At 50.9% G+C, this 16,711-nt stretch overlaps 1 protein-coding gene across 1 annotated transcript in view; it reads right to left on the reverse strand.

The window, feature by feature from the left end:
• The window catches only part of TTLL9 (tubulin tyrosine ligase like 9), a 38,272-nt gene that overhangs the window by 16,613 nt on the left and 4,948 nt on the right, over positions 1–16,711 (reverse strand). The window contains exons 3-6 of the mRNA XM_036121846.2: positions 12,128–12,220; positions 9,901–10,012; positions 9,000–9,185; positions 359–427 (exon numbers count right to left, since the gene is read on the reverse strand). Coding sequence (XP_035977739.1) covers positions 359–427; positions 9,000–9,185; positions 9,901–10,012; positions 12,128–12,220 — 460 coding nt within the window. The remainder of the gene's footprint in view (positions 1–358; positions 428–8,999; positions 9,186–9,900; positions 10,013–12,127; positions 12,221–16,711) is intronic.

Genomic DNA, 16,711 nt, shown 5'->3' on the forward strand with positions numbered 1-16,711 from the left:
AGCTACCTCAGGCTCAGCCTAGGATCTACAGGAAGAGTCGGCCGAACTCTCCCCAACCAGGTGAGCAGGAGGCCCAGGTAGAGAGGCCATGTTCTCAGGTTTTAGGCGTATTAACTCATTGCGTCCTCAGCGGGTGCTATTACTACTATCCCCCATTTCCTTGGGCACAGACAGGTGAAGTATCTTGCCCAAGGTCACACAGCTATTAAGGGGAAAAAATCAAGATTTAAACCCGTGCAATCTGGCTTCAGGGACCCCATTCCTATGGGCCTGCCCCAGAGCTTCCTTGCCAGCCCTCCAAGCTTTGAAAGAGGGACGGCGGGGCCCCTCATTGCAGCAAGGGCAGAGGTAAGCTTACCTTCCTCCAGTCCATGATGTCCTTCAGCCTCCGGAAGAGGAAGATGCCCTTCCCTTGGGACCGGGCTACCTGGGGTGGGGGTGAGTGCAGAAAGAGCAGCTCTCAGCTCCGTGTTGCTCCTCGTTGGCCCCTGTGCCTGGGCCACCTCCCCAGACTTCGCTCACAAAGGCACACAATGGCATGAATAATACAAAAGAGCAGACAATTAAAAAACCATTTCTAACAGTCTCGGGAACACATCATCCAATTCTTTTTTTGGAAATCAATTTGCCTTCCTAATTAGGTTTTGCTTCAGCTAATACTGATCAGCCTGCATTTACTGAATCCCAGCATGGGTAATTCATAGCTTCACAGAGTCCAGGGGCTGGGGACATCTTTAATATCATGCAGAGCAGTCAGCACCAAAGGCATTACTCCCTCCTGTGAAATCCCTCGATGATGGTCACCTGCCTGGCCTTGCCCGTCCACAGTGCCGGGGAGCTCACTACCCTCCCCCACCTCCCGACGCAGCTCATCTGTTGCAGGATAGCGCTAGTCAGCAGTCATCCCAAAGGCATAATTAGGTGACTACTGTGTGCTGGGCACGCTGCTATCGAAGTGACCTAGACCTCACGGAGCCTTCACAGCCTAACCCGTGTTGAGCTCAAATTTGCCAGCCTGGCTCTGGGCCTGTAGGGCCTCCTAAAACAAATCTGATCCCTGGGCCCCAGAACAGCCCTTTGATCATCTGTAGCCACTGAGCAGGTCCCCCTGAGTCGTCTTTCCTCTAGCATTAAGGCACCCAGGGAATGCAAACTCTTGTTTCCCTCTGGTCTCCTCTGAGCACGGCCCAGCTGGCCAGTGTGAAGCTCTCTGTACAATGTAGGGGCTGGCAGAGCGGTTGGGCATGGATGGCCAGGTTGCCCACTGCGTGAAGGGCTCCCGGTCATGGAGGCAGTGGGAGCCCAAACCCAGCTCCGCTCTGCCCGCAGCGCCGTGTGCCTGATTCAGGGTTGTGTACACCCAGAAGACGGGTGTGGAGCACAGGTAGGGCTCAGGGACAGCTACCTGTGCACCGCTATTTTGGAAAGCAGTTCATCAGTGTGCATCAAGGGCTTCCATTGGCTCACGGCCATGCAAAAGACTTAAATCCACTTCACAGAAGGTCACCCAATGTGAACAATGAAAAGTCACTCCACTTCATTAGTCTCAAGGAAATGCAAATGAAAACCCCAAGAGGATACCACTCCATGCTCCTTGAGAGTGGTTAAAATTAAAAAATGAACAATAGGGTCGCCTGGGTGCCTCAGTAGGTTGAACATCCGACTCTTGGTTTTGGCTCAGGTGACCATCTCGCGGTGGTGAGATCCGGCCCCACCTCGGGCTCTGCGCTCAATATGGAGTCTGCTTCAGATTCTTTCTCCCTCTCTCTGCCCCTCCCCACTCTCTCGCTCGCTCTCTAAAATGAATAAATAAAATCTTTTCTAAAGGATTAAAACAATGAAAAACGAACAACAGCAAGTGTTGGTGAGGCTGTGGAGAAACTGGCACTCACAGCTGCTGGTGGGAGTGCACATCGTTGGAAACGAGCAGCACCTGCTAAAGCTGAACACAGGCACCTGCTCTGACCCAGAAGGGCCTCTCCTAGGCCCCCACACGGCAGAAACGGGTGCACCCGGGCACCCACGGATGCATCCGGGAACATCCACAGCAGCACGATTCACAATGGCTCCAACCTTGAAACTGCCCAGAGGACAAAGAGTCACGTGGTGGAACAGTATACAGCCGTAATGACTAGCAGTGGGCAGTCACCCGCGTCAGTCGGGATGAATCTCGTGGACATAATGTTGATGGAGAGAAACCAGACGCAGCGCAGCAATATCTCATGATTCCCATGATATCAAGTACAAAGGCAGACAGATGCATCTATGCTGTTAGGGCCTAGAGGGGTAGTGAGTGTTAGAGGGTCTGGGGGGAGCTGCCGAGGGGCCGGCCAGCTCTGTCTACGGCCTGGGTGCTTGTTACTCAAGTGTGCTCACCTCCAGAAAATTTACCAAGGTGCGCCCCCATAACTCGGGCATATTCTGTTTACTAAACTTCAATTGAGAAGTTTTATTAAGGCTCCTGCCTTTTGATCTGGGAGCCCCCACCTCCACCTTCGTGGGCCGCCTTCCCTACAGTCATTCCCTTCCTTCTCTCTGGCCGCAGAGCCCACGTTTCACACGGAGGCTGGGAAGACCACACACCTGTTCTGTCAGGCTCTCTTGCAGCTCTTGGGAACCACACGCCTAGTTCTGGCCAATGAGACCTACAGAGATGTCTGCTTAGGGCTTTGGGGCTTCTAAGAATGACTTTCTTCCTTGTTAAAAATATCAGGATCGAGGAGGAGGAGAGAGAGGGAAGGCGGGAGCCAGAGATGCCTGGCTCCTTTCCTTCTTTCTCTGAATGCTACAGTCTGAGGAGCTGAGGCCTACAGCTGTCACACATGGTGGGACACGGTGACACATCTGATGGCAGAAAACCAGCACACAGAGGGCTTTTAACGGTCTCAGTGAGCCCATCCCCAAACCTGGAACTTCCTACCTCTGGCTTTCTTGTTAGAGGAGGTAATAAAATGCCTTTATTGTTTAAAGCATTGTTAGTGGGGCGCCTGGGTGGCTCAGTCGTTGAGAGGCTGCCTTTGGCTCAGGTCATGATCCCAGGGTACTGGGATCGAGCCCCGCATCGGGCTCCCCGCTCAGCGGGAAGCCTGCTTCTCCCTCTCCCGCTCCCCCTGCTTGTGTTCCCTCTCTCGCTGTCTCTCTCTCTGTCAAATAAATAAAATCTTTAAAAAAAATAAAAATAAAAAAAATAAAGCGTTGTTAGTATGTTAGCAAACATGCCTGTTCCAAGAGATGCCTTTCTAAGGGAATAATCCTCAAGAGTGGAAAATAAACTTCCTGCTTGGTGATATATCAGGGTTTTCAAGACTGGGAAATCACCTACTATCTAGCTCCAGCAGATTGTAGTTTGCAAAAAGAGTCACAGAAATATTTCCAGTCCCATATGTTTTTCCGGAACCTTGCTACCCCCATCCCCCCACCCTCCATGAAGAGGTGAAGTCGATGTGCCCTCCCCTTGAATCTGGGCGAGCATTTAGGACTGTCTCTACTGATCGCATATGGCAGGAGTGATGTTGTGTGGATTCCAATGCTGGGTCATCCAAGGCAATACAGCGTCCACACAGCTTTCTCTTTGGGGGATGGTTGCCCGTGGAACCCAGCCACCATGCTGGGAGGAAGCTCAGGTCATATGGAGAGGCCCACACGGAGGGCAGCTGAGTCTTCCAGCCCTCCACCCTGGCTGAGCTCCCAGCCAGCAGCCCGCACTGACTTGCCAGCCGAGTGAGTGAGCCAGCTTGGAAGCGAATCCTCCAGCCCCCACGGGAGCCGTCCCAGTAGACGCTGGAGCAGCCAGGAGCCTTCCCTGGCAAGTGTTGCCCAAATTGGAGGCTCGGGGGCTAAATAAGACATGACTTTTGTTTCCAGCCACTGAGTTTTGGGGTGCAGCAATAGAACGCGGACACGAACGTTAGGGGAATGGTTTAGAACGACAGCAGATGTTTCCTACGCGCCAGGCACCAAGATTTACGCACCTTACCTTGTGAAAGCTTTACCAAAAAATCCTCTATGTAGGCATTAATACTATCCCCGTTTTGCAGCCAAGGAAACCAAGCAACAAGGCCAAGCACTCTGTTCAAGGTTATCCAACCAGCAGGTGACAAACCCAGGTAGTTAAATCTGTGCTTCACAAGCCCGAGGCTCACGCACCTCCTGCAAAGTGCCAGGGAGTACACAGAATCACACGACAGACATGGTCCCACTCCTGGGAGTATCGATCTTACTTGATAATTTGGGAGTAAAACATATTATTTTTCTAAAAAGACAAATCAATTGGAAAATAATATGGATTATGAGAATGAGCCATACTTTGATTTTGCAGCACCTGCGGCCACCCAGGGCCCTGACCCCCCGCTGCCACTGCCTGTCCTGCCCCTGGGGCCGTTCATCACGGGGCATTCACTGGGTGTTACCCATGGGGTTGGTGGTCTACTCAGCTACCCTGAGCAGGGAAAAAAATTCCCTTTTTTCTCTGCCAACAAAATCCCATTTGTTTTTTTCTTGTTGTTTGTTTAACGTAAGCTCTACCCCCAACATGGGGCTCAAACTCATGACCCTGAGATCAAGAATCACATGCTCCACCAACTGAGCCAGCCAGGTGCCCCCAGCAGAACCCCATCTGGATCACCTCTTCCCAGTGGTCCTGCCCCCCCGGGGGTCTGAGCCCTCCCAGGGGTCCCGCCGCACGACTGGTTCAGGCGCAGGCCAGCAGGTACCAGGGGAGGTGTGCGGCAGTGACCTCTGGGAAGTTCGTGTCTTCTTCAAAAGGGACACAAGACCAGGGTGTTCGTTTATTCCTGCGGCGGGTGGAGGGGTCAGGAGGCGAAGCTAAAGGTGCGGCAGGTGTGCTGTGACTGAGAGGAGAAGCCAGCCCACTGGGGTGGGGATTGATGATGCTGTTGAGCTGCCCACCAAGGTTGTTGAGTCGTTCCTGGAACTGACCTTTCATGATTAAAGGAAATGTCCTGGCGTCCATAAACTTGAATGAGAAGAACATCTTTCATCCTAACCAGATTTTCCCATTGCCTTCCAATTATGAATGCGGACAACAAACCGTAGTAGTATTAGCCACGCCTGTGACTTTACTTTCAGAAGAAATCTCAGTTATTTTTATATCACATTACGGTTGTTGCAGATATCTCAGAATATTGTTTATGCTCATTATGACTTTGAAATTATGGTAACTATGGGCCTGCTGTTAGACTCTCTTCAGCTGTGAATGAAACTTCTACGGCATCGTGAGAGGCTCTAGCGGGTCTCTAACGGCAGGACCATGCTGACTGCCGGACTGACGGCCTCGCCTGCAGGGGCTGCTCCTGCCACAGACGGACCGACCGAGGACCGCGGGGACAGGAAGCCTGGCCCACTCCTGGGAGACAGGGACCTCCTCTGGCCGGAGGCCTCCCCCAGGCCTCTAGGTGCTTCTCTTCCTTCCCTCTCTCCCTCACTGGGTCTGACAACTGTCCCAGCCCTTGTCCCATTCCCTCCCCCCATTCCTTACAGGCAAAACTCCCCGCACGTTCAATCTTGCCTTTGCATCTGTTTCTCAGAGGACCCACTAACCGTTTGTTTGATAACTGTTTTTCAATATAGTTGCTTCCTTTTATAATCAAATTACTTTATCCTTTTAAAAACACTCTTCTGTGACAGTGTGAAACACGATTTTCGCCAGATGCCCAGGAGACCCAAGACGAGCCCCTGCCCTCTTGTTTGAGCTCCCATTAGTCGGCGCTTCTGTTATGTGCTGCCCAAAGCACCCCCTGACTCTTTGAAGATTGCAGTGAAAAGATCTGAGAAGGTCTGGTGGGGTAAACTTGAGAAACGGGAGGTAAAATTCTATTCTTCCTGTCCTGCAATTTGGACAGAGGCCCCAGAGCTGGGAGCAGCCTAGTGGTTGCCCGGGATGCTCACGGCTTTGAGTGAAATGTTAAACCAGATCTGCAGACCACTGATGGACAGGCCCCAGGACTGATGGACAGCCCTGGGCCCTGACAGCCAGCACCTGCCCCCCAGCCACGTGAGGGAGGCTAGAGAAGCAAGCGTGGTCCCATGGTCTGGGTCCTGCCAACCTCCCGCCCACCCAAAGGGCCTGAGCTGGTGGGAGGGGAGAATGTTCAGATGGAAAAGAAGTTTGGACCGATGCAATTTTTACATCATCTGGGCTTTTAAATGGCAAACCCAGGGGCTTGTTCCTACACTCTGAGAGTGACAGCAAAGCTCCGAGATGGGCTGGGGCTCAGGCTCCATGGGAAGAGGGGTCCCCGAGGGTGGCGTGGAGGGGACGATGCTGCTTATTCCTTTCTGAGTCCAACTCACCCCCTCATTGCCCCTGCTCTGCTTCCACTAAAGAGGAAGATGCAGACTCAGCAGGCCTTAGGGGACCGTGCAGAGGAGGCGCCGGAGGGAAAAGCAGGCCAGTGGCTGCCTTCACGGGCCCCACCACAGCAGCTATGTGAAAACTCGTGTGTGTGGGTGCACGAGGACAGCCCGTCTCACAGAGACAGGCCTTGTGGGAAGAGTGGAGGGATTTGGGATTTTTTCCCTTTATTTTCTAAATTTGGAGTAACGTCCTATTTTTTTGTTTTGTTTGTTTTTTACATTTTCCCTACCCCAAAGGAATCCAAACAACAGGACTTGTGATTGATTTTGCACCACCCAGTACTCTAGCCCAGTGGCTCACAGTTCTGTTGCTCCGGAGAACCCTGGCTGCTATATCTGGAATGTTGCTAGAAACGCAATTCTTAGCCCCCAGCCCAGGCCTACTGAATCAGACACTGAGGGATGGAGCGGGGGGGGCTTTAATAAGCTCTCCAGAAAATTCTGATGCACTCTAAGGCTTGAGAATTACTCCTCTCCAGTCTCAGTCCTCAAAGTGTGGTCCACGGACCTGCGGCAAAGGCCTCACCCGGGAGCTGGTTAGAAATGCGGACTCTCGGGCCCTACGCAGACCTGCTGAATCAGCCTCTGCCTTGAACAAGATGCTGAATGATTGTGGGCACATGGTGGGTTTGGGAAGCACTGACCTAGTGCTTTCCAGGGGCAGGGGGAGAGAAGGTGTTGCCTGGACTCTTGGAAATCACAGCAAGGATGGTCACTGACTGGACACCTAAGTGCCAAGCCCTTTACATGACTTGTATAACTCATGTATATAACATGTTATCCTTCACTGGATTCTCTCCCAACCCTGGCAGGCAGGTACACTTGTTAATTCCACTTTACCTACGATGAGGATGCAGACTTAGAGGGGCTGAAACCTGCTTGGGGTCAGCCGGCTCATAAGCAGCGGGGACAGAGTTAAAGCCCAGAGCACCCACTCTCTGCACCCCATACCCCAGACAGGGCGTGGCAGCTCTGCAGGGGCAAGAACGCCTGCACGCAGCCAAGATGCCGCCTCTTAATTACAGCTGCCTTGTGTCTGCCTCTGACAAAGGCCGTGGGCGGGGAAAGGAATCAACTTAATATGCGATTGCTCTTTCCAATTAGCACAAATTACCATTTGTCCGGGAGGATAATGCTGGGAGCTGGAACCGCCCCGTGGGTTGCAGTTCTCGGCTGCCTAACCCCTTCCGCTCTGGCTGCAGAGAAGGGGATGCAAGCCTCCCAGCAGGCCTCACCAGGGACAGGAGCGGAGGCCCCGGTAAACGCTGCCCGGGACCAAGTTGGGAGCAGTGAACGCTGCCCGGCACCCAGTTGGGAGCATCCGTGGTTTTCGTCTGCCCTTCCGAGCACCTGTGCTACTGACTGCATTGGCCAGCACCGGCCCTAGTCCCCAGCTGCACAAGGAAGGGCTGCCCCGTACTCTGCTCCCCACAGCTCCCTTCCTGGGGCCTGGCACATTCCCAAGCCCGGGAAATAGTAGGGGGCTTTGCTGATGCCCATTCAAGGCTCTGGTGGCTTTGCGGTGAGAAAGCAGCCCTGGCACGAGGAAGGACCGAGGGGCTGGTGGGTACTCTGCCACCTGTGCCCTCCACTCAGTTTCTGGATCCCTGAAGGGCTACCTCTGGATGCAAGGCCTTCGTGCATGCGGTTCCCTCTTCCTGGAATGCTCTTCCCCACCTCTGCCCTTCTCCAGGCTGACCCTCTGCATCCTTCAGGCCACAGCCAGTACTAATTCTTTTGATAACAGTGACAACAGCAGTGGCGGTCCCTTACGGAGTGCTTCATGCTGCGCTCCGCCCGCCGTAACTCAGTCACACAACGGCGTTATGCGACAGGTACTGCCGGCTCACTTTGCAGATGGGAAAACTGGGGCACAGAGAAGTTAAGTAGTCTGCCTGAGGTCACACAGCTAGTAAGTGGTACAGGCAGTATTTGAAGCAAGGGGTTTGGCCTCAGAGCCCAGTCTGCCTTCAGAAAAGCCTTCCGGGCAGCGGGGAGCCTCCTACCCTTTCCTCTCTACTGACATTTAGCACAGCTCCACGCACGCAGGTGTCCGTATTGTCTGCGCCCAAGGAAGGCGGAGACCCACTTCCGACTCGCTGAGGGCTGCGTCCCCAGCGCCTAGGTCTGTGCCTGGCACGTGGCAAGTGCTCAGCGAGTATTTATGGAATGTCTGAATACATGGGTCTCAGTCTCCTCATCTTTAAAATGAGGTCATAGCTCCTCCCAAGGGCCATCCTGAGAACCGGGCAGCGCAGGTCAAGTGCTTGGCATGGCTTGGCCGCCACCGGTTCCTCTCCTGTCAGGAAGAGAGGGGGGATCTGAGCTCTAGCAAGCCTCGGGATTCCCTGCCCTGGTGTCCTGAGGATCACTTGTTCAGCTAGGAAACACGCATTGAGCACCTACTGTGTGCTAGCTGTCACAGCTGCCGGGTCCACACACTGCAAGGAGGAAACGAAGTCAGCCCTCGGGGGTTTGGGGGAGGCGGATGGTGCATCTGAGGCTGAATTGCCAGGCAGAATTTTGTCCTGGGATGTGCCATGAGGGATCCCTGCTCTGTCTGGTGCCCGGGAAGGCCTCCCTCCCACCGCCCCCTCCCCCTGCTCCCGGCACTGGGCACGCACAGGCTTCATGATCCAGGTGATTCCCGGGTTTTTGCGGAACTCCTCCACGAACAGGTGGTACTCGCATGGCATCTCAAAGGTTTTGGGGAAGAAGTCGCACTTGGCTGCCTCCAGCTTTCCGGCCTCGCGCTCCAACTGTTTCCGGAACCGCTTCAGGTTCTTCACCATATAGTTCTTGCGGGTCAGCTGGGCAGCAGGTGGGCGAGCAGGCCGTTAGTGCCTGTGCCCACTGCCCTGCTCCAGCTCCCAGCCCCAACCCCCCAGCTTGTCCCCGCAGCCTCGGGCGCGCCAAGTAACAGTCGCAGTGAGAGTAACTCTGAGAGCCTGTTGTTCTATAGTGATCCCCACTTCACAGGCCAGAAAACCAAGGCTCAGAAAGGTTAAGTCAGCTGCCCAGAGTCACCCAGCTAACAGAGGCACAGCCGGGATTTGACCCAGGCCTGTCTGACTCCCAAGTTCATGTTTCTAACCTCTAAGCTGCACTAACCTTTTCAAATCTCAGCATCGTTGGCTCCTCCGGTCCCATCTTTGTGGTCTGGTTCCTCCCGGACCTCCCTCCCATCTCTAGACTCCCAATTGCTCAACTTGCCTCTCCCCTGAAGTCACCATATGGCTCAAACATCCTGCTCCTTCGGCCCTTGCCCCACCCATCTCCAGTGCTGAAATGCCAACCAGACTGTGACCTCAGTCCCCACAACAAGGCAGCCTGTCGTTCAGGTACCAGATCCTCACTCTCACACTCTTTAGCTCCTCGTGTATCTTGTGCACGTGTTCCCCACCTGGCACGTACCCCACATTCTCTTCCACTTTTCCATGCTGGTCCTTGCACTCCCACACCTGCTCATTGCCACATCCAGTGACACGAATTGGCCGACTCAGTGCCCCGGCTGCCCCAGCTCACCTCGTAGTGGTTTCGGAAGTGACTGATGCGCACGTGCTCGTCCATGTAGGTGTGGTCAAAGTTCTCCCGGAGCCAGCTGACGTCACACCAGTAGAAATCCCACTCCCCTTCACTGCGGGTGGGGGGGACAAAGGTCACGACCCGAGGCCCTCAGCACTGCTGGGGGGCCTGGGGCCCAGGGAGGTGCAGCCGAGCGGGGGCAGGCGGCAGCGTGTTCAAGAGGAGTCTTCGGGCGGTGGCTGCCCACAATGGGCTCTGTGAGGCCAGAGTGAAAACCAGAGAGATGTTCCTGCACAAATCCAGGCTGCTGGCCTCCTCTGAACGACCAGCAGAGCAGTCGCACGGAGCCCTGACGCCCCCTGGCACCTGCCAGCTGGAGGGAGGAGCCGCCGCCAAGTTAGACAGGGACGCCCCCTCCAGGTCACAGTCCCCAATGCTCCCCACGGCCCACGACAACCAGCCAGCCTCACCTGGTCATGCTACCTGCCTGGGCGCTGGAAGCATCTCTGTTGCCCACCCCCCCCTCCCCAAAAGCCCTCCTCCCGCTGGCTCCTCAGAGCAGCCTCAAAAGGTGACAACAATCATCCCTGGAGTCCCCGGACGAGGATGACCCTGCTCACCGAGGCCCTGGCAGCACCAGGATTCCTACCCAGTCCTGCCCGGCTCCAAATTCCGACCTGCTTATTCACCACCACACTAAGGAGAGGGACAGGAAAGCAGGCTAATCGCCCCAATCTGATCGCACAGCTGTGGGGCTGAGAGGAAGCGCTTGCAAACTACGTGGCGGGAAATAAAACAAGGCCGCCATGACTGCTTCCAACTCCTTCTTAAGTACAAAACTACAGCTGTAACTGAAGCCCCGTGTGGACGAGACTAGACTCCAGTACCAGGCAGTGGGAACCACGGATTCCCCCATTCACTCACCTGTTTCCTCATTCACGGAGAGGCTGCGAGAACAGGGTGGAGACGAGCCTGGGTCTCCGCACACAGACTGACCAGGTGCCGGCCTAGCCCAAGCCCTGACAAGCCGAGTGGCCTCAAACACGGCAGTTTTTACTCTTCTGCGTCCAACTTTCCCACTTTCAGTAAATGGGTATGATAAGAGCACCTCCCGGAAGGTCTGCTCCATGATTCAGAGGTCATGCGTGTAAAGTGCTCAAGAGCGTCCAACAGGCTTAGCTACTTTTAGGCAACAATATTCCCTGAGCACCGTGTCAGGGCAGCTGGTTGCCCTCACCCCTCATAGCTATTTTCTCCTTTTTTTACGGTACCAGAATTCCCGACATTTACCTGGGAACATGTCATCTGCATTCTCCAAAATAAAGACTACATTTTCCAGATTCTCTTGCAGCTAAGCTAAGTTCTGGCCAACGTGAGACACTTCTAGGCTGAGCTCTTCAAGGGCAGGGCATGCATTTTCTTGCCTCCTTCCTACCGACTGTGGCTTGGACTCGGGATGTAAGGGCTGGAGCTTCGCCTTAGACCGTGAGGACAAGGGCCTCACTCAAGTGATAGCAGAATGGAGAGATGGAAGCGGATGGATCCAGATTTCTATACCATCTCTGAACTTCCTACATCTGGACTTCAATGGGAGAGATAAATAAACTTCTAGTCTGTCAAAGCCTCTTTTACTTTGGGTCTCTGTTACATGCCTCCAAACCTTAACCCTAACTTATATTAGCACCTACTATGCGCCGGGCATTGGATGCTTGTCCCATCTCAGTATCCCCAGGGCTCAGCATAGAAGAAATGTGGGCTTGGGGTCAAGTAAGTTGTTCAAGGTCACAGAACGAGTAAGTGGCCAGGGAAAAGCAGCCCTTGACCTGGACCTGCCATCACTGGAGGATTCAAGCCAGCTAGTGGGTGATGGCTGCATTCGTTGATTCTCCAGAGAGCTCTAGGACACTGGCTATGGAACAGTCCAGCTGAACTGGGTGTGAACCCCACTTTGACCCTTACATGCTGTATGACCTTCAACGATTGGCTTAATACCTCTGAACATAATCATATCTTACTGGATGGTTGTAAGGCTTAAATAAGACAGAGGGTGTCCGTAAGGCGCTTGACACATTTTGAGTGCTAAATAAATGTTGGTCCCTATCACAGCCAAATTGGGACAAGTCCCAGTAGCCACCCAAGGCAACTGGGAGAAAACAAAGGGAGACAAGGATCTGTGAGGCAAAGGGAAGAAGGGATGAGGTTGGCAGGGGGTGGGGAGGTGTCTTACTCCTTTACTTCCACCCATCCTGGCCTGTGGCGAAGGACATCCATGAGAGTATTTATGAGAGTGGTCTTGAATCGGATTGATGCTCTCTGCTCTCTGCAAGACAAAGCAACGGAACGCTTGCTCAGGATCACACAAAAACCTGTATAGGGATGTTCGTAGCAGCTTTATTAATAATAGCCCCAAACTGGGGGACACCTGGGTGGCTCAGTCGGTTAAGCGCCTGCCTTCGGCTCAGGTCATGATCCCAGGGTTCTGGGATCAAATCCCACATCGGGCTCCTTGCTCGGTGGGGAGCGTGCTTCTCCCTCTGCCCACCACTCCCCTGCTTCCCCGCTTGTGCTCTCTCTTTCTCTGACAAATAAACAAATAAATAAATAATCTTAAAAAAATAGCCCCAAACTGGTAACAAACCCAGATGTCCTTCAATAGGTGAATGGTTAAACAAATAGTGGTCCATCCATACGATGGAATACTAGTCAGCAATAAAAAGGAGTGGAATATTTATACATTCAGCCTGGATGCGTCTCTAGGGAATTATGCTGAGTGAAAAAGGCCAATTCCAAAATGTGATTATATACTGTACAATTCCATTTACATAGCTTTTTGAAATGACAAAATTATTGAAATGGAGAACAGATTAGCAGTTGTTGGGCGTTAAGGACAGGGTGGGGGTGGGAGTGTGGGAGAAGGCAGAGGGAGGAGGAGGGAGTGGGTATGGCTATAAAAGGGTCATATGAGGGCGCCTGGGTGGCTCAGTCGTTAAGCTCTGCCTTTGGCTCAGGTCATGATCCCAGGGTCCTGGGATCAAGCCCCACACTGGGCTCCCTGCTCGGCGGGAAGCCTGCTTCTCCCTCTCCCACTCTCTCTGCTTGTGTTCCCTCTCTAGCTGTCTCTCTCTCTGTCAAACAAATAAATAATATCTTTAAAAAAAAAGGGGTCATATGAGGGATCCTTGTAGTGGTGGGAATTTCCTTATGGATGTCAGTATCCTGGTTGTGATACTGTACTATATAATTTTATTCTCTGTTACCATTGAGGGGAACCAAGTACAGGGCACATGGGATCTCACTGTATTCTTTCTTAGAACCGCATATGAATCCACAATTATCTCAAAGTCAATATCTAATTTTAAAAAATGTAACATATCTTTAGAAGTCTGGATAATGGCTACTTTTGTGGGGGAACGATTGGAAGAGTATGAATGGCATTCTGGAGTGTTGGTGATGTTGTTTCCTGCATATTAAGTTGATGAAAATTCATGAGCTGTAAACTTATGATGTATGCACCTTTCTGTATACACAACAGAACTCTCTAACAAAATATACCACAAATAAAGTTAAATGACTGGCTAGAGATTAAGATAAAATACTTGCAATGCTTATAATCCATAAGACATTAGGACCAAGTACAAAAAGAGCTCCTACAAATAATTAAGAAAAGACAAAGAACTCAATAGAAAAATGCCTAAGGAAAAAAAAAATGTCTAAGGGATATGAACAGGCAAGTCACAGCAGAGGAAACTTACCAGTATGCATGTGAAAAGATACTCAACTTTCCCAACAACACAGTAAACTAAAATACCAAGGAGAGGATTTCTGCTACAGGTTACAACATAAAAGGATGTGAAACAACAAGGGGAAAAAAAGTACAAAATAAATATCACACTTGACTATGGGGCTAGTGGAGAGCAATGGACAAAAGGAAACGTGACCAACTGATTCCAGAGAGAAAGGAGCCCTTCGTGGGGGAGCAGAGAGATGCGGCAGTTTCTAGGTCTGGGGGGGTGTCTGAGTGCGGGCAAGTGGAGGAATGAGCCAGCCGTGGAGGGGAGACTTTGCAGGCACCAGGGGAAAGCAGCTGAGCTTAGACGATACTAGGGTGGCCAACCAAATCAAAATCTGGCAGAACCCCCTTCCAAAACCAAACCAAGCCAAACCAAACCAAACCAAACCAAAACAACATTGTGGCAAATTTGCTTAAGAAAGAAGCAGTAGAGAACACAGTAAAGCAGAAAGAAAACCCATATTCCTGCACATTGATGTGGTGTGTGTATTTGGGCAGCCCTGCCAGAGTTGAATCCAAAAGTGAACCAAAAAACCATAAACAAACAAACAAAAACAGAACGGCCCGTCCAGCCCCCTCCCTCCCAGGGCAGAAGATGAAAACAGCAGTATAGGAGGCTGGGCTTGGAGTGAACTCAGCGTAATTAAAGCTTCAGTCCAGCCCATGTTCTACTCAGCTTTAGGAGGAATCCAATGATCGGCCCCCAACCCAACTACTAGTCAGAGGAAGGGGCTTAGTCTCTGGAAAATCAGTCTCTCTCTCTTTCCCTCTCTCCACACATTATTCCTTTTGTAGGTCTGAATCTCCATCTGGTATAATTTTCCTTCAGCCTGAAGAACTTTCTTTAGTGTTTAAATACATGACAAAAATAACAGCACAAAGGACCAGAGGGGAGTAAACAGAGCATGCTGTTCTAGGGCTCTTAGGTTGTGTGGGAAGTGGAATAATATTGATTCAGGGTAGACAGTGATGAGTTAAGGGTGCATATTGTAATGCCCTAGAATAGCGGTTCTTGATGGGTGGTCCCGGTATTCCTCGGGGTCTTCAGGGGTTCACAAAGCCCTCCCTTTCCCAACTACATATCTTTGTGAGGCTGGATTTTCTTCCTATTCTTCAACCAAAACAACATATCAGAACAGATTGAATCCAGAACATTTAGGAAGCCAAATGTTTTATATTGTGCCAGACGTTAAGGAAATTCACAAAAATGTAAAAACAATGACTACTCATCTTAGTAACATTGCAGGAGGGAGAACACAGTTATAAGTTCATAAAAATACATTATTTATGCTACCAGGTAGAGTACCTTGTTGCTTTTTCAATGAATTAATAAATATTTTTAATTTATCATTTTAAATTTCTAATACGGTATTGATAAATACAAGCCACACAAAAATTAGTAAGAGTCCACAATAATTTTTTAGTAGTAAAGAGATCCTGAGCTCAAATTTTAAGAACCACTGCTCTAAAGTAGTAAAGTCAGGAGTATTTAAAATTTAATCCAAAACAATGAAGAGATACAATTTCAAAATCCATCAGATTGGGGGAAATGTTTAAAATCAGACAAATACCAAGTGTTCGCAAGAATGTGGAAATGATAATTACCCTATAATGCTGATGGAATTGTAAATTGGATAAATCTTTAGAGAGCAATTTGGCATATTAAAACTGTCAGGTACTATTCATACACATTAGACTGGCAAAAATCTAAAAGTCCAAGTTTGGCAACAATGTGCTAAAATTGGAAACTCTCCCTGTGCTGGTAGAAGGCACTCCGGCGAACCACAAGGCAGTACTTAGTAAAATTGAATTTGCACAGACTCTAGACCCAGCAGTTCCATCCTAGCTCTATACTCTAGATAGATACCCTACATATGCAACTGGGCATTATATGTACAGGGATGCTCGTTTTGTAACTATTAATATTTTTTATAGAAATAACCTGCAGCACACAGTTGGTGGTCCGCCCTTGTCCCTTGGGCATTCTCCACTCCTGTGCAAGTCAACTGGAGGGTCTTCCATTGCCAGCACCTGCAGCTCTTTGCCTGAGGGCTTTTTCTGGCCCCCAGAGTCTGCTCAGCCAGTGCTTAAAGCAAATCCAAAGTGCCCCTCCCCCAACAGCACACAACTAATGACAACTGGAGTTGATGGATAAATCTTCCAGCCCCTCATTGCTCAGTTGGGATGAGTCTGCAGTGTGTTTTGCACTATCTCCTAGGAATCCCCAGTGGGACTGAGCCCACCTGCCCACTGCAATAACCTGTCGGTAATGCGCCTTTTATTGGTTTCTTTCCCTTAGCTGTCTCACATCCCCACTTCCCTGCCAGTGCTTACTGGAATCACCTTCCAACCTTCCAAATAAACCGCTCAGGGTCTGCTTCTGGAGGGAATCAATACTAAGACACAACCTAAAGGCCTTTCAACAGGAAGTAGATAAATAACTAGTGGTATACAATGGAACACATATAGTAGTTAAAATGTATCCAGATCTACATGCACCAACACAGATAAATACTGAAAATACAGCTTTGTGTGACATAAGCAGCCCGCAGAACAATAATAGTATAACATCACCTACGTCAATAATAGTATAACATCACCTATGTAACTTATAGTCCTAGCCTCATGCAGCCTGGGGGGTCCAGGTCACACAATTCCGGTCAGTGAGATAAAAACGTACGATTGCTAAAGAGGGTGCGTTCTTGGAAAGCATGGGTTCTTTTGATTAAAATAAAGAGAGAAAGAGATGCGGCTTGAGACTTCCTCCCCCACTTCTTCCCATCTTGATCTCGCCATGAAGGCTGGGGCTATAGCAGCTACTTGGTGTCCATAGGGAAAAGGTCAAGACCAGCACGGAGACAGAACTCTGACCGAGCTGAACCACTGCACCAGCCCTCCAGGCTCTTTGTTACATGAGGAAAGTTAATACAATTTTTTTAAAGCTGCTATTGGTTGGATTTCCTATTGCTTGTAGCTAAACACATTTCTAATGGGTGTCTATCCTAATAAAACAGATCCTGT

Source organism: Halichoerus grypus, chromosome 10, assembly GCF_964656455.1.
Source record: "Halichoerus grypus chromosome 10, mHalGry1.hap1.1, whole genome shotgun sequence".
Classification (NCBI taxonomy): domain Eukaryota; kingdom Metazoa; phylum Chordata; class Mammalia; order Carnivora; family Phocidae; genus Halichoerus; species Halichoerus grypus.